We start from the raw sequence: 15,485 nt of genomic DNA on the forward strand, positions 1-15,485 counted from the left end.
GTGAGCAAGAGCAGAGAAGGGGCAGAGAGAGGGAGAGAGAGAATCTCAAGCAGGCCCCATGCTGTTAACTCAGGGCCCAACATGGGGCTCGATCTCAAGAACCTTGAGATCATGACCTGAGCCAAAATCAAGAGTCTAATGTTCAACTGATTGAGCCACCCAGGTGCCCTTATCATCTTTTTTCTTTGAAGTTTATTTATTTATTTACAGAGAGAGTGTATGTGGAGGAGGGACAGCGGGGGGGTGTAGGGAGTAGCAAAGAGAGGGAGAAAGAGAGAACCCCAAGCAGGCTCTGCACTGTCAGCACGGAGCCTGATGTGGGGCTCAAACCCACAAACCGTGAGATCATGACCTAAGCCAAAGTCAGTCACTTAACTGACTGAGCCACCCAGGCGCCCCTAAAATTATCATCTTAATAAAAATATTCTGGGCAACTGACGATCTTTGTGTTTATACCAATTCTCTAATTGGTATAATTTACAGACAAAATTCAAGTCATTAGCATACTTTTTATGGCTTTCTCATTCCACTAAATTAAACTCATTCTGAGTCTTAGAAGTAAACTATGGAACCTGACAGAAAAAAATAGTTTTATCCTATATGCATTCAACCAACATTCCCCTGTAATAGTTTAGAATCAAACACCATCTGCAAATACTTAAAAAACAAATGGTATTTCCTCACTGAGATGAACTAGGTGTAAATTGTTTACAATGTAAAATTCAAGCACCACTACTGTAAACACCCAAGAAACTTCAAGAATTAATTCAATTTAAGTATTTATTCAAGACTTTATTGTAGATGATAATGCGACTGCTATTCTTACCTGGATATCTACCATGTTGTTTATGAAATCTATCAATAGCCCGTAACATTAAGTATAATACTATCTCATTATCGGGATTGTCCATGCTAGAAACTGAAAGGAAAAAAAAAATTTCAGTATAGTGTGGATAATTCATTACATAAAAACAATGCAGAACTGCATTTACTATATGCTCAAGTTTCAGGATACAAGGCAATTCTATTACAAAATTTAAATATTTTGTGACAATAAAATAGAAAATGATAAATAACAGTAAAACAAAGGCAGATATGTTAAAATGAAACCCAATGGTCTTATGGACAATCAATTATAGTCACATAATCTCTATTAATGTAGTAACGTTCTGACTTTAGCTCATCTTCATATCACATGACTTATTCAGTAACCTAAACGTGATTTTATGTACATATTAAGTTTGATAATTTGCAATTATAACTACTTAGAAGTAGGACTACTTCTTGGTTTATAGAATAAAATTTAGAGTATAATATTTATATTATCCTGTATATTATCACCATATACTCACTATTATATACAAAATATTTATATCTCTAAAATTAATTAAAATTAATAACCTAGCATCAAAAGGTTATTACACTTACTTATTTCATCCTTGTTAATTGTATCCAAGCCATATTCTTCAGCTAAGGATCGACATCTTACCACTCGAAGAAATGCAGAATTGGTGCCTGAACACAGGTAAGACATTATGGAAGTAACCAGGTGAGACATGTGAATATTCCAAATCACAAGTCACTTTAAGAACAGGAAATTTTGTGCATACTCTTTACAGACATGGAAATGTGAAGAAATGTCTCTTCAGTTCTAATGGTTAGCAGAGAAGGCATTTAGAACACAAGTCATCTGAAATTCACATCCTTGGCACTACAACCAGCTCAGCACTGAGTAAGAAGGTGATGGCACCTCTCTGAGCTTGTTTTCATTTGTAAAACAGGGATAATATTACCTATGAAAGTTGTTCTGTGGATCAAATGTGCAAGTATATGAAGTGCATACTTAGCACAATGCCTGATAGGACTCAGTGAACAGTAGTGTTTACCATATTATGGATAAGTAGTCATAAAGGAGAGCATTATATATGTTGTGTTCTTGGCATATGTAAGACTTTCTAAAACAACAACAACTTTGTATTAGGGAAATTTTCAAACATACCCCTAAGTAGAGAAAACAGAATAAACTCTCAAATACCCAACACCCAGCTTCTAATCTGGGATCATATAATCTAGTAGAACAAACACAAATGCAAAAACAAGATGCAAGATTGGTGGTAGCAGAAAACATTAAAACTTGGCCTAAATAAGCACTATGGTAGAGCCATTAAAGGGAGAACATGGATAAATGTATTTTAAGGATGGAGACATACAGAATATAGATTTTTGCAGAAGCTTAGGGCAATAGCTACAGGGAAAAATCCTCAGCATGTAGAACAAATTTTATTATTCTTAAACAAATTCTTAAATAAAAGAAAATGCTTTGGGTCTCCTGAGGAGTTATCAAGAAGACCCCAGGAGCCGACCCACTCTGAAACTAGATGACAAAATTCTTAATTCCATCACAGTCATTTAACACAGATCAAAGTAAGTATTTAAAACAATACTATCAATGTACATGTGACTCAAGACTTCACATCCAAAGTCTTCAGATAAAACTTTTCCAAATTATTTAATAGTAGTAAGCTGAAAATAATTCTGTATCAATGACAATTTTCAATTAATTGACCTTCATGTCTTTTTAGCACTGTCATACATAGATATACTCTACCTCTGACCCAGTTTTGTTTTGTTTTTTTTTTTTTTAAGTTTATTTATTTAGAGAGAGAGTGTGTGTGCACAAGTTGGGGAGGGGCAGAGAGAGAAGAGGAGAGAGAATCCCAAGCAGGCTCCGTGCTGTCAGCACAGAGCCCAACGCAGGGCTAGATCTCATGAACCATGGTATCATGACCTGAGCCAAGATCAACAGTTGGATGCTTAACCAACTGAGCCACCCAGACACACCTGACCCAGTCTTAAAATACCTTCTCTATTTATTACGAGAGAAAAAAAAAAAAACAGCTTACTCAGTAATTATTATCTATACCACTGAGACCATGGAAAATTTTAAATTTTAAACATTTAAAATTTCTGCAAACATTTTGTGGCACATTTTTATCAAGCAAAATGAGGAAATTAATTCAAGGGGACTTACAGAGTAATTTTAATTCCTTCTCTGAAATGGACTCTGGTGCCTGTAAAGAGATAAATGCAGGTTTCACTCCAGTGTAAAAAAGATGAAGAGAGGTGCAGCACAAACCCAATCACTGTGAGATGGGGAGGCTTTCCCCAAGCTCTGGAAGAGGACTATAAAAACACCTTGTTTGCTTAGTGAAGGTCTTTCTCATTAGGCAGGTAAGTGAGTGATCCCTCTAAAGAAGCCCAGAACCAGTACCACACCCTCTATCTCTAAACTTTTTTAGCTCCCAACTTACACGATCAAGCCAAATGGAGCTGTACCATCCATCATAGGCACAGTGCGCTCAGTTCAGCAGCTTACCTGGCCGATAGACTGCAACAATTTGGCAACATGATTACCCACAGCAGCAGCATCTTTCTTTGCTTTTTCACGGTAACTGGAAAAGAATAATAAAAGGCTATTTTTAACAAATTTTAAAATTAGCAAAATTAAAATTTTTTTAATGTTTATTTATTTTTGAGAGAGAGAAAGAGCACGAGCAGAGGAAGGGCAGAGAGAGAGGGAGACACAAAATGTGAAGCAGGCTCCAGGCTCTGAGCTGTCAGCACAGAGCCTGATGTGGGGCTGAAACTCACAAACCGTGAGATCATGACCTGAGCTGAAGTCAGAAGCTTAACCGACTGAGCCACCCAGACGCCCCTAAAATTAGCAAAATTTAAATATCACCATGAAGTAAACAAAATCTCTTTCCTTTTCATGAAAAAATACTGGTCTGGTAACATACAGAATGTGAAAATGCCATGGAAACCCTACCAGCAAGAGCTGTTAGTGGCTGGAAATCTTCCCAGTGTTGGTGATGGACTCTTGCAATCTACTAATAACTGGGCTCCCTCTGTAATTAATAGCAACTTAAAAACTACCCTCCTAGAGGGATCCATGATCCATGCTTCTGAGAGGACCTGACAAAATACATTACTCAAGAACATGATTTATCTCCTTCAAGTCCAAGGAAAGTTAAATATTTCAAAATTGTCCATCTACAAATTCATGTAAAAACTTTAAGTCTATTTACATTTTCACCCTCTTGTAGATGATCAGATTGTACTATCTCCAGTGTGAAGTCATAGTTCTGTCTATCTTCAGTTGACTTTTCCCAAGTTTTAAGTAGTTGAACTTTTAGGCTAAGACAACAAAGATGTAGCAGACGTGAGGAGTGTAAGATGTCTAGAGAACAGAGATCTTCTGTGTGACATCATTTGGTTCTTGAGGAGCCCAAGTTAGCAGCCTTGGATTCATGAGCAACGTGCTAAACTACATAAGGGTAATATACAGTGAGACCCATACTTATGACAGTCTACCTGGGTTCAGGCTAGTGATACCTAGAGAGCTGGTGTCTATCTAGTCACAAACTCTTTAAATTATGAAACATTATGATTAAAAATTAATCAAACTAAAGACTTTAAAGTTTTAAGTTACAGATAAAAGATCCTATAGCACCATGGTTAAAAGTATGGAGCTGGGGGCGCCTGGGTGGCTCAGTTGGTTGAGCGTCCGACTTCGGCTCAGGTCATGATCTCGCGGTCCATGAGTTCAAGCCCCGCGTCGGGCTCTGGGCTGATGGCTCAGAGCCTGGAGCCTGCTTCCGATTCTGTGTCTCCCTCTCTCTCTGACCCTCCCCCGTTCATGCTCTGTTTCTCTCTGTCTCAAAAATAAATAAATGTTAAAAAAAAAAAAAAAAAGTAAAAAAAAAAAAAAAAGTATGGAGCTGAGATGCATGGGTTCAAATCCTGGTTCTGCCATTTACCAGCTATCTGGCTCTGAATAAATTACCTCTTTTATGTTTCAGTTTCCACATCTATAAAACTGGGACAATAACAGCATCTCTCTCATGGGGTTGTTGTAAATATTACATTAGTTAATACACAGAACAGTTCATTGCAGAGTGAAGTGCTCAAATATTAGGTTTTTGTCACGAAATATGAAAGAAAAAGTCTGCCCCCTAGAGAGTATATATGGGAACCATCTGTACTTTCTGCTCAGTTTTGCTATAAACCTAAAACTATTCTTTTTTTTTTTTTCCTTTTTTTTTTAATGTTTATTTTGGGGAGACAGAGAGACAGAGTGGGGGAGGGGCAGAGAGACAGGGAGACACAGAATCCGAAGCAGGCTCCAGGCTCCAAACCATCAGCAAAGAGCCCGATGTGAGGCTCGAACTGAAGCCGGATGCTCAACCGACTGAGCCACCTAGGTGCCCCAACCTAAAACTATTCTAAAAATTGAATCTATTTTTAAAAATCTGCCCCTAAGTTTTTAAGCTTATTTTTAGACAAATTACAACAGACTTTCATTTGATTTCTGATAGAGTGGTAAAATATATTCATCTGTACTATAAACAGATTTTCTGTCACATAGTTTGAAAACAGTGACTTACACATTTTGCAGCTTTATATATTTGCTTGAATCTGCGATCATATCAGGAATTGTGCCTCGAACAGGTAAATTTCCTTGACCCTCTTTGGCCACAAATTCCTTTAAGGCACGAGCTAAAATCCAAAATGATGGAGTCTAAAAGAAAAAAAATTAGCATTAAGCAGTATCTGAATTTGACTCAAAGGTTAAGACAGCACTATTTACTTTATGTTGTTACCTGTTTGGTGATATTTATGCAGCGATCATCATTAAATATATCTTCAATACTGCTTGGGATCTAACAAAGGAACATGATACATTTACTAAGAACATGCCCATCTGTATTTTCGCTATTTCCCCAAACAAGTTCTTAGAATTTCCATATAGTAATCAAATACAAATTTCTGATGTGCTTATTAGACTTTTATTAAGAATCAGTACCAGACGGGAGATTTGATGAGGAAAAAGAACGGAAGAAAGTCCCCTTCTGCCCACTGGTGTCAGCATTAAAGACTGCCCATTCTCTTCCATCATGATTAGAGTAAAAAAGGAGCCAAAATAAACCTGTTTATATAGTTACATTTGAAGATATAACAAAGATTTCAGACATCACTACCAAGCTAGGTTTGTACTGATGTCCTTCATGTGTTTCCATCTTGTCAAAAATTTGAAACCCTTACACTCTAAGTTAGTTATTATTAGAAGAGACAACAACTCTGACAAAAACTACATAGTAAATTAAGTACTCGTAATGCTGGCAAGATCATCATACATTAATGAAAACTACCGAAATTGTAGGCTCGGACTCTTACAGCTGTGTGGAAAAAAGAAATCTCTTACCAAACCCTCCTAACTAGTCTGCTTCTGTTCTCCTTACAAGAGCCGGAATGATTTTTCAGAAACATAAATCAGGTCACTCCACTCCCCACTTAAAACACTTCGATGCCCCCCACCCGATCCTAGAACTCCTCATCCTTTTGTTCTACTCGAATTTTGTTAATAGCACCTGGTGCATTATCTGTTTGCTTAGTTCATTGTCCCCCAACTATAAGAACCTTGTTCTTTTTTTTTAACTGGAGTAAATTTTACATTCAGTGAAATGAATTTTAAATGTACAGTTTGATGCATATCTTTTTAATCATCACCTCAATTTAAGACACAGAAAATTTTCATCACCCTAGAAAATTGATTGACAAAGCACATATTTTTAATTCCTCAGCAACACGATCTCATTGTCTCCAAAAAGTTTGTAATGACAGCTAAGTGCTTTCCTACTATGAAAGGCAGCATTTTTTGCCGTTTTAAATTATAAGAAAATTCTATCTTAAAGTAACAGCTGTGTTATTCCAAATTTTCCAAAAACCTCACTGGCAAGACTTTAACAACAAAACAAAGGGCATATAAATGCCCTGAGTTATCTTACAAATAATGTTTTACAGTGTCATTAAGAACATCTTCCATTATATCCAAACAACTCGTATCAAAAGCAAATGCAGGATAAGATTTAACTTTTGAGCAACCTATTTCGTACCAGCAAAATATCACCCTCGTTATAAAATTCCTACACCCAAACTGTTACTATTCACAAATTATGTACTTCAAATAATTTATATGAATCACTGTATCACTACTCTATGATGAAGCACTGATACCCATTTTAACAAGGATGATATAAAATCTTATTAAAGAAGATTCAATCGATATGATATTAATTTCTAATTATGAAACAGTTGTCTATGAAACAACTATTTCATATGAGGACTTCAGAAAACACCTTTCTTGTATGAATGCCTCAGCAAAACTTTTTTTTTTTTTTTTTTAAGTAGGCTTCACGCCCAGTGCGGAACCCAACGTGGAGCCCAAACTCACGACCCTGAGATCAAGACCTGAACTGAGATCAAGACTCTGACGATCGGGGCGCCTGGGTGGCGCAGTCGGTTAAGCGTCCGACTTCAGCCAGGTCACGATCTCGCGGTCCGTGGGTTCGAGCCCCGCGTCAGGCTCTGGGCTGATGGCTCAGAGCCTGGAGCCTGTTTCCGATTCTGTGTCTCCCTCTCTCTCTGCCTCTCCCCCGTTCATGCTCTGTCTCTCTCTGTCCCAAAAATAAATAAACGTTGAAAAAAAAAAAAAAGACTCTGACGATCAACCAAATGAGCCACGCAGGCGCCCCTCCTCAGCAACACATTTAATACCTGAGTTGTATTTAGTGCTGTGTTCACATTTTTAATAGCTTCTTCAAAATTCTCTTCATCTTCCGGAGTCCCATTTTCATTCTTTAGAATTCCTAGAAAAATAGAAATTGGCTAGCAAAATAGCCCTTTTCTTCTCACCCCTTTTCTCTACCTAACATTATGGAAATAACTTCATCAGATCTTTCTTTTGAGGGAGAAGGAGTGTGCTAGGGGAAGGGGCAGAGGGAGAGGCAATCTTTTTTGTTGTTGTTGTTTTTTAATGTTTTTAATTTGCATCCAAGTTAGTTAGCATATAGTGCAATAATGATTTCAGCAGTAGATTCCTTAATGCCCCTTACCCATTTAGCTCATCCCCCCTCCCACAACCCCTCCAGTAACCCTCTGTTTGTTCTCCATATTTAAGAGTCTCTTATGTTTTGTCCCCCTCCCTGTTTTTATATTATTTTTGCTTCCCTTCCCCTATGTTCATCTGTTTTGTATCTTAAAGTCCTCATATGAGTTAAGTCATATGATATTTGTCTTTCTCTAATTTCACCTGGCATAATACTCTCTAGTTCCATCCAGGTAGTTGCAAATGGCAAGATTTCATTCTTTTCGATTGCTCAGTAATACTCCATTGTATTATATACCCCACCTTTATTCATTCATCTGTCGATGGACATTTGGGCTCTTTCCATACTTTGGCTATTGTGGATAGTGCTGCTACAAATGTTGCAGCGCATGTGCCCCTTCGAAACAGCACACCTGTATCCCTTGGATAAATACTAGTAGTGCAATTGCTGGGTCGTAGGGTAGTTCTATTTTTAAACAGGGAGAGGCAATCTTAAGCAGGCTCCACGCCCAGCACAGAGCCCAGCTGGGGGCTCTATCCCAGACCCGGGGATCGTGACCTGAACCAAAATCAAGAGTCAGATGCTCAGCCGACTGAGCTACCCAGGCACTCCAAACCTTATCAGATCTTAAAAGAAGGACTGGATATTGAAACTTAAGAACAAACAGGCTTATTGTTACTCAAATTATTTTTAGTAATATTAGTAGCTAACCTTTATTTTTTACTCTGTATCAGACATGGTTAAATGTACTTCAGATTTTACTGTATGAATGAATCCTCACAACAATTCTATGAGCAGTCCCCAATTCCTCCTCTACTGATGAGGAAACTATCATTAGTCATTTTAAAAACTATACAAGGAGTGGCTCCAAACCTCCTCTGACAAAAAATAAAATAAAAACTCATGATGCCATCAGTCTGACAAAGCTTCTGACAGAAATCCAATAAACAACTTCAAGCAATTTGTTTTTCAAACTTGTATATACAACATTCAGTTATATCCCATCATATTACCTTGTCTAATCAAATCTCTGAAGTCTTCTTTTTCCTTATACGTTTTAGGTATTCGTCCATTTGTCTAAATTGGTTAAAAATTTTAAATTCTAGTTATAAAAAACCAAAACATGGAAATTGAGAGTCCAAACTTCTCCCCATTCTCCCATCCACATGAGATTTCATCAGCAAATACATACCTCAGTGAAATCAGAGGCTGACTTGAAAGAAAACAAAAACTGCGAGCCATTTTTCTACATTCCCCACTGCCAGTTTCAGAATAACATTTATTGATATTTGATTTCGCTAGTAAAAGTATCAGTATCAGAAGAGGAACTGCCAGATTTAAACAGAAAAGCACCCACCTGCCCAATTACCACATAAGGAAAAAAGTTAATCTCCTACTCTCCTTCACTGAAATCCTTTATAATAAATTAAAAATACAGTCACATATGGAATTTGTTTTTAAAAAAAGACATACTTCACTATACCACTGTGCTAAATATTTAGCTACGATCACAATCCATGGAGTATGGCTGTGGTCCTAAAAATGAAAGAAATATCGAAGAAAATGTCAGTATTAGTTAACATTAATTAATTTACAGTTATTCTTCATTAAATCATCTCATTTTCAACAAACCCAATAATATATATGATCATCTTCCAGTATATGTAGTATAATGAATGAAGGAAAATGAACTGGGTTAATGAAATTGCTTTATAAGCTTTTTTATAAGCAGTGTCCAATTTAATCCTGAACTGGCAGGCTTGTACAATGATTAAGTTTTTCTAAGTTTATTTATTTTTGAGAAAGACAGAGTGTGAGTCGGGGAGAGGCAGAGAGAAAGGGAGACACAGAATCCGAAGCAGGCTCCGGGCTCCAGGCTGACAGCACAGACCCCGACACTGGGCTCGAACTCACAAACCGTGAGATCATGACCTGAAGCGAAGTCAGATGCTTAACCGATTGAGCCACCCAGGCGCCCCAGGTTTGTACTATGTGGGTCCCCATTTTCCCATCAAGAAAACAATCTCAGCGACTGCCACCCAAAAAGAAAACTCAAATCTCTTGATTTCAGAAACCAATCCTAGACTGAGAAAACTGTCTCTTGTGATGAAACAAATAACCAAATACTCACATTTTAATTAATACATGGGTAGGAAAAAACACATACTCCTTTAATTATAGAGTCTGTTATAAATGTCATTATTTCTATAATGAAATATGGAGTTGCCTTGGTAACTCTTCAAACATTAAAAATAAGTTTCAAAAGCAATCAATTTCAACAAACACCCACCCCAAATTCATACTATTTTAAAAAGTACATCTAATTGTTTAGAAACGGGCCATGAAGAGGTCTGCTGGGATATGTTAATGTCTAATTTCTTGACCTGGGTGTTGATTACACAGATATAGTCAGCTAATGAACTTCTCTTCAATAAAAAAGCTTTTTAAATTTCGGTCAAAAACAAATTTATTTCAAAACAATTAAGTACAATGTTGTTACTACATAATCTGGATGACATGAATATGGATGTTTATAGTATTTTCTCACTTTGGTGTAATTCAAAAACCTTAGGTTAAAAAAAAACTTTTAATCTATCTATAAATTGAAGGTTATATATACTACCAACCTTTTTTTCCATATGATCCAAATCATATGACTGAAAATGTTCTCTCAGTTCAGGAAATGGTTTATCCAGTCGTAGATCCTCTAATGCATTATCTGGATGAGATTCTATTACTGTGAAACAAATAATCCCAAAAGATAAACTTCTTTAGTGATACTTCTAGAATACACTACATTATAGAAACTTAAGAAATCTAGTTTCTAAATGGGCATAGGGCCTACAGGTTTTTTTCTGTTCATTTTTTTTTTTTAACGAAGAAACTGATTTATTTATTTTTATTTTATTTTGTTTTTAATCTTTATTTATTTTTGAGAGAGAGAGAGACAGAGTGCGAGCGGAGGAGGAACAGAGAGAGGGAGACACAGAATCCGAAGCAGGCTGCACAGAGCCCGATGCGGGGCTCGAACCAACAAACTGTGAGATCATGACCTGAGCTGAAGTCAGATGCCCAACCAACTGAGACACCCAGGCGCCCCATGATTTTATTTATTTTTTTAAGTAAGTTCCACACCCAACGTGGGGCTCATATTCACAACCCCAAGATCAAGAGTTGCATGCTCCACCAACTGAGCCAGCCAGGTGCCCCTTTTCTGTTCATTATTGAAATAAATTTACATACAGATATATATTCATATTTTACTAAATGCACAAATCATAAGTTGACTATAGTTTTAATAAAAATAAAACAGAACTGAATTATCTTGCCATTATAATTGAAAAAGATCAAAATTGATAAAATGTGTGTTCAGATAGCATTTAACAATCCACCCTTCCCTTCCTGTGGCCTTCAATAGACATCATCACCATCTTCCTAGACCTCTTCTCTAGAAAGCTGATGGTTATCCTTGACTTTTTTTTTTAAGACTTTAGTTTTAAGTAATCTCCACACCCAAAGTGGGGCTCAAACTTACAACCCCAAGATCAAGAGTCGCATGCTCTTCTGACTGAGGCAGCCAGGTGCCTCTGTCCTTGACTTCTTTCTTCCTTGGCCCAAGATCAGTCACACCACATGTCCTGGTATCACTTCATACACAGTTCCCCACATGAGGGGAGTACAGGAACATGTAATTTCAGTGAGTGGTTAGGGCTAGGCCTAGTTCTGTTACTTGCTAGCTGTGTGACCTTGGGCAAATAACTTAATCTCTCTGTGCCTCAGCATCCTCATCTGCAAAAAGCAGATGTGTAATAGTATCTACCTTATAAGAATTTTAGAAAGATTATACGAAATAATCCACATTAAGGCAGGCACACAGCTAGCAATATTAACCCTCATTACTATCTACCTCCTCTTCCCTATCCTTATAATATCTGCCTTAAGGCAGGGGCTCAGGGGGCCCCAAGGGTGGCTCAGTTGGATAAGCTTCTGACTTCAGCTCAGATCATGATCTCACACTCCGTGGGTTCGAGCCCCGCATAGGGCTCTGTGCTGACAGCTCAGAGCCTGGAACCTGCTTCCGACTCTGTGTCTCCCTCTCTCTCTGCCCCTCCCCCACTCACGCTCTGTCTCTGTTTCTCAAAAATGAACAAATGTTAAAAAAAAAAAAAAAAAAAAACCCACAGGGGCTTAGTCTCTGTCTCTCTCAACTAGCTACACCACCAGAAATTTCCTAACAGCAACACTTGCCTCTAATTTTCACCTCTTCAAATCCATTCATTTTCTACCCCACTTTAGGGTGACACATTTGAAATAAATTTTTCACCCTGTCACTCTCCCACTTACAACTCTTAAAGAGCCTACCACCACCTGCCAGAAGTTTATCCCACAAGCCACTCCCAAACTACCAAGCAGATACTACTCCCCAGTGATACTACCAACACCAATGGCTATCAACTGCTCTAGCAGAGTACCTGCCTCAGAGCAATGCAGAATACTGAATGAAAACTGTCCAATAATTTAAGATCAAACAGTTGTAAGTAAAGGGCTAATATCATTCTTGAGCTCATGCCAACCTGCCTATGAATGACCTCAATCTCCTAAAACACTGTTTCCTTGGAACAATAAGGTAAATGCTTTGCTTATTATGTAGAACTGTCCCTGAACTGGGGGAGCCTATTGTCAATATGAGAATGGAAAGAAAGATTGGAGAAAAAGTGGTATGACATCTATCTATGTGTCACTGTGGCCCACACACCATGGCTCTCACCTATAGCAGCCCTATGTGCCCTATGCGGGTTAGGAGGCAAAAAAAAAAAAAAAAAAAACAAAAGCTAGGGACTTGCATAGCTGCTGGGCCTCCTAATAAGATGAAAAAACTGTATCTGTTGTATTTCCTGCTTTGCATCCTTCTATAGTGCTAAGGAAATATTAGATTAACGTCTGTTGATTTTGATTGCCACTCTGAACCTGTAACCATAGTCGTGCTGTTGCAAATTTACTTTGTAATTTAAAACGGACTTCCTAAATTGTCAAGTTTCTAAAACTGTAGCTAAAGCAACCAATGGCAAGCACCATATGTGCAACAGTTTTACCTGGATGTTCTTTTATAATGATCCTCATATAACCAACTAGTCCATATGTCCTACAGATCAAAAGAGGGATTTGGGAATTCCAGAGGACATCTGCTAAACGTAGTAATGTACTGTAAAAGGAAAGCACAATAAGTAAGACCATAAGCAAATGGATATATGCCAAACATGAAAGCACATTAAAATAAAGAAATTTTCTTACTAATTAATGCAAAGATAGATCTATTACATTTACATATGCAGGTCATGGATACACTGAAAAACAAGCAATTCCAGAAGGTTGCAGTCTCACAGAAAGTGTATCTTTTGGACTAGAGGGATATGAAAGCCTCTTTTTTGTATTAGGGACAATGTTCTTCAAAGACACTTCCTGACATTTCCATAACAAAGAGGAAAATATGTATTTAAAACTCTAGTATACATCAAGCACACTATAATTCTAACTAGGTTTTTTTCACTAAAAAAATAACCAAGGTTTAATTTAACTGCTCTAAATATGTATTAAGAAAAGTTTCACATCTCAGTACTTTTCTCTTTCCTATCTTTTCGATGTTGGAGATTTATAAGTACTTCCAATTAAAGGTTTCTGTGGAGTTTAAGAATTTTAAAAACTATAGACTGCAGAGAAAACAAAAACTATTCAAATCTAATAAGAGACTAAAATAAAAACAAATTATCATAAAAATTTACCTTTCAGGAAGCTGAGTTGCAACCACAATGGTAAACCTACAGAAAAATGAAGGATCATTGTCTAGAAGGTTTTCTGGACTCTAAACAGGACACAGGAAAAGAATTCAACAATTTCACAATCACATTAAACATGTCAGAAACAGTTAAGGTATTTAAGAACAAATAAGGCAACATGCTAGACTCCAATTTTAAATAATTCAACTCTCAATTAAACATAAATATACAAAAGGTTCAAAATTCTAAATTCTGTGGTGCCTGGCTGGCTCAGTCAGAAGAGCACGTGACTCTTGATCTCAGGTTCAGAAGTTTGAGGCCCACGCTGGTTGTAGAGATTATTAAAATAAATAAACTCAAAATTCTAAGTTCTTAGGGCTTTGAATTATTAAAAAGTTACATTTCTACACAGAGATAATAATGTGTATACATATATACCTCTTCCACAAAACTCCCAGAGACGTCGTTATTTAATTCTTGTAAGAATTCCATGGCAGCTTGAGCTCGGTTCTTTTTAAAAACAAAGCATTTGACTTGAATTAGAAAAAATTTGGTTAAAATGTAACCCCTCAATTTACAGATCAAGCAAACATACTATAAAACTACCCAAATTTCATGCATAGATATGACAGTTCTGCTTTTCATAGTATTTAAACTGAGGCCAAACCAGAGTATTATTTAAACGACTAAATTATTTGCACCCTACTTTTCTGACTAGGCAAATGACCAGAAAACCTTGGGTAGCAGGCAGAGATATTCTGGACCAAGTCTAGGTTCACTCTAAGCTCCTACATTTACAATCCTATATAAGAGAAAACAATCAAAGAAACAGTCATTTCCATTGAGAATATTGTACTAAGTTGACTATTATACCTTTTAAGATTTTTAATATGGAATACCCAAAAATTAAAGATATGCTAACTTTTAGTTAAAAATTTTGTTAAATAGAATATTCCATCCTCTAAACATGAACATCACTCAAGGTTTAGCTTTAATACAAGTTACATCATAAAAACAGTACTTTTAAGTTCTTAAACTACCAAGCATATAGAGTTGCAAGATATTAAAAAAAAAGAGCTAATTTAACTTTTTTCTCAGAGAAATAATAAGCTCTTTCAAAGTCAAAGCTTTTCAAGCAATCAAAACATAGTGGCATCATGAGATGCTTAACACAACTATAGTCTGTAATAAATTGATGTTTACCTTGCCGATGCTGCTTCTTTGAAGGAAAAAACTAAAATAGAATTAAAAAAAATTAAGGGCTTCTTTGACTCTAAAGGAAAGGTTATATTTCATTCATACTATGAAACAAACTATATTTTAATTACAGGTTATAACAACCTTGCTGGAGAAAGATAACGAGATGAAACTTCTAATCAAAGATCAGGCTAACATATCAATGTTTCCAAAGTGTGTACCACAGCATACGAATTTCATAAGATGCTATGAGAGAAAAAAAGTTCCCTGGTTTTACAAAGTTTAGGAAACACAATATGTTCTATTTCCCTTTTGGAAATTCATAATATATATAATACACATGACATTAAAGTCTTATAGAAATGCTTAACTTCATTTGGCCCATTTCCCAAACTTATTGGACCATGAAATACTTTTACCCATTTAGCACCTATTAACATCCCCCAGAGCCAGTGTTCCACAGACCACACGGGAAATGCTATATTGAACTGCTTGTTTTTGTAGGTAACTCTAATTGACTTATTCAAGCTTCTTCCCACACATACCCTTTTCATGTGTCAAGGTC

General features: G+C 36.7%; 1 protein-coding gene across 3 annotated transcripts in view; it reads right to left on the reverse strand.

The window, feature by feature from the left end:
- NAE1 (NEDD8 activating enzyme E1 subunit 1) overlaps window positions 1-15,485 on the reverse strand; it is a 32,950-nt gene that overhangs the window by 4,962 nt on the left and 12,503 nt on the right. For 2 of the 3 annotated variants that reach the window (XM_045443015.1, XM_045443017.1), the window contains exons 4-17: window positions 14,927-14,957; window positions 14,162-14,233; window positions 13,730-13,809; window positions 13,043-13,152; window positions 10,577-10,686; window positions 9,423-9,485; window positions 8,963-9,026; window positions 7,618-7,709; window positions 5,664-5,723; window positions 5,448-5,581; window positions 3,377-3,452; window positions 3,032-3,071; window positions 1,429-1,515; window positions 827-919 (exon numbers count right to left, since the gene is read on the reverse strand). In XM_045443015.1, the coding sequence (XP_045298971.1) occupies window positions 827-919; window positions 1,429-1,515; window positions 3,032-3,071; window positions 3,377-3,452; window positions 5,448-5,581; window positions 5,664-5,723; window positions 7,618-7,709; window positions 8,963-9,026; window positions 9,423-9,485; window positions 10,577-10,686; window positions 13,043-13,152; window positions 13,730-13,809; window positions 14,162-14,215 (1,063 nt within the window). In that variant the 5' untranslated portion in view covers window positions 14,216-14,233; window positions 14,927-14,957. The remainder of the gene's footprint in view (window positions 1-826; window positions 920-1,428; window positions 1,516-3,031; window positions 3,072-3,376; window positions 3,453-5,447; window positions 5,582-5,663; window positions 5,724-7,617; window positions 7,710-8,962; window positions 9,027-9,422; window positions 9,486-10,576; window positions 10,687-13,042; window positions 13,153-13,729; window positions 13,810-14,161; window positions 14,234-14,926; window positions 14,958-15,485) is intronic. The other variant, XM_045443018.1, reaches the window with a different exon arrangement.

The sequence above is a fragment of the Leopardus geoffroyi genome, chromosome E2, assembly GCF_018350155.1.
Source record: "Leopardus geoffroyi isolate Oge1 chromosome E2, O.geoffroyi_Oge1_pat1.0, whole genome shotgun sequence".
Classification (NCBI taxonomy): domain Eukaryota; kingdom Metazoa; phylum Chordata; class Mammalia; order Carnivora; family Felidae; genus Leopardus; species Leopardus geoffroyi.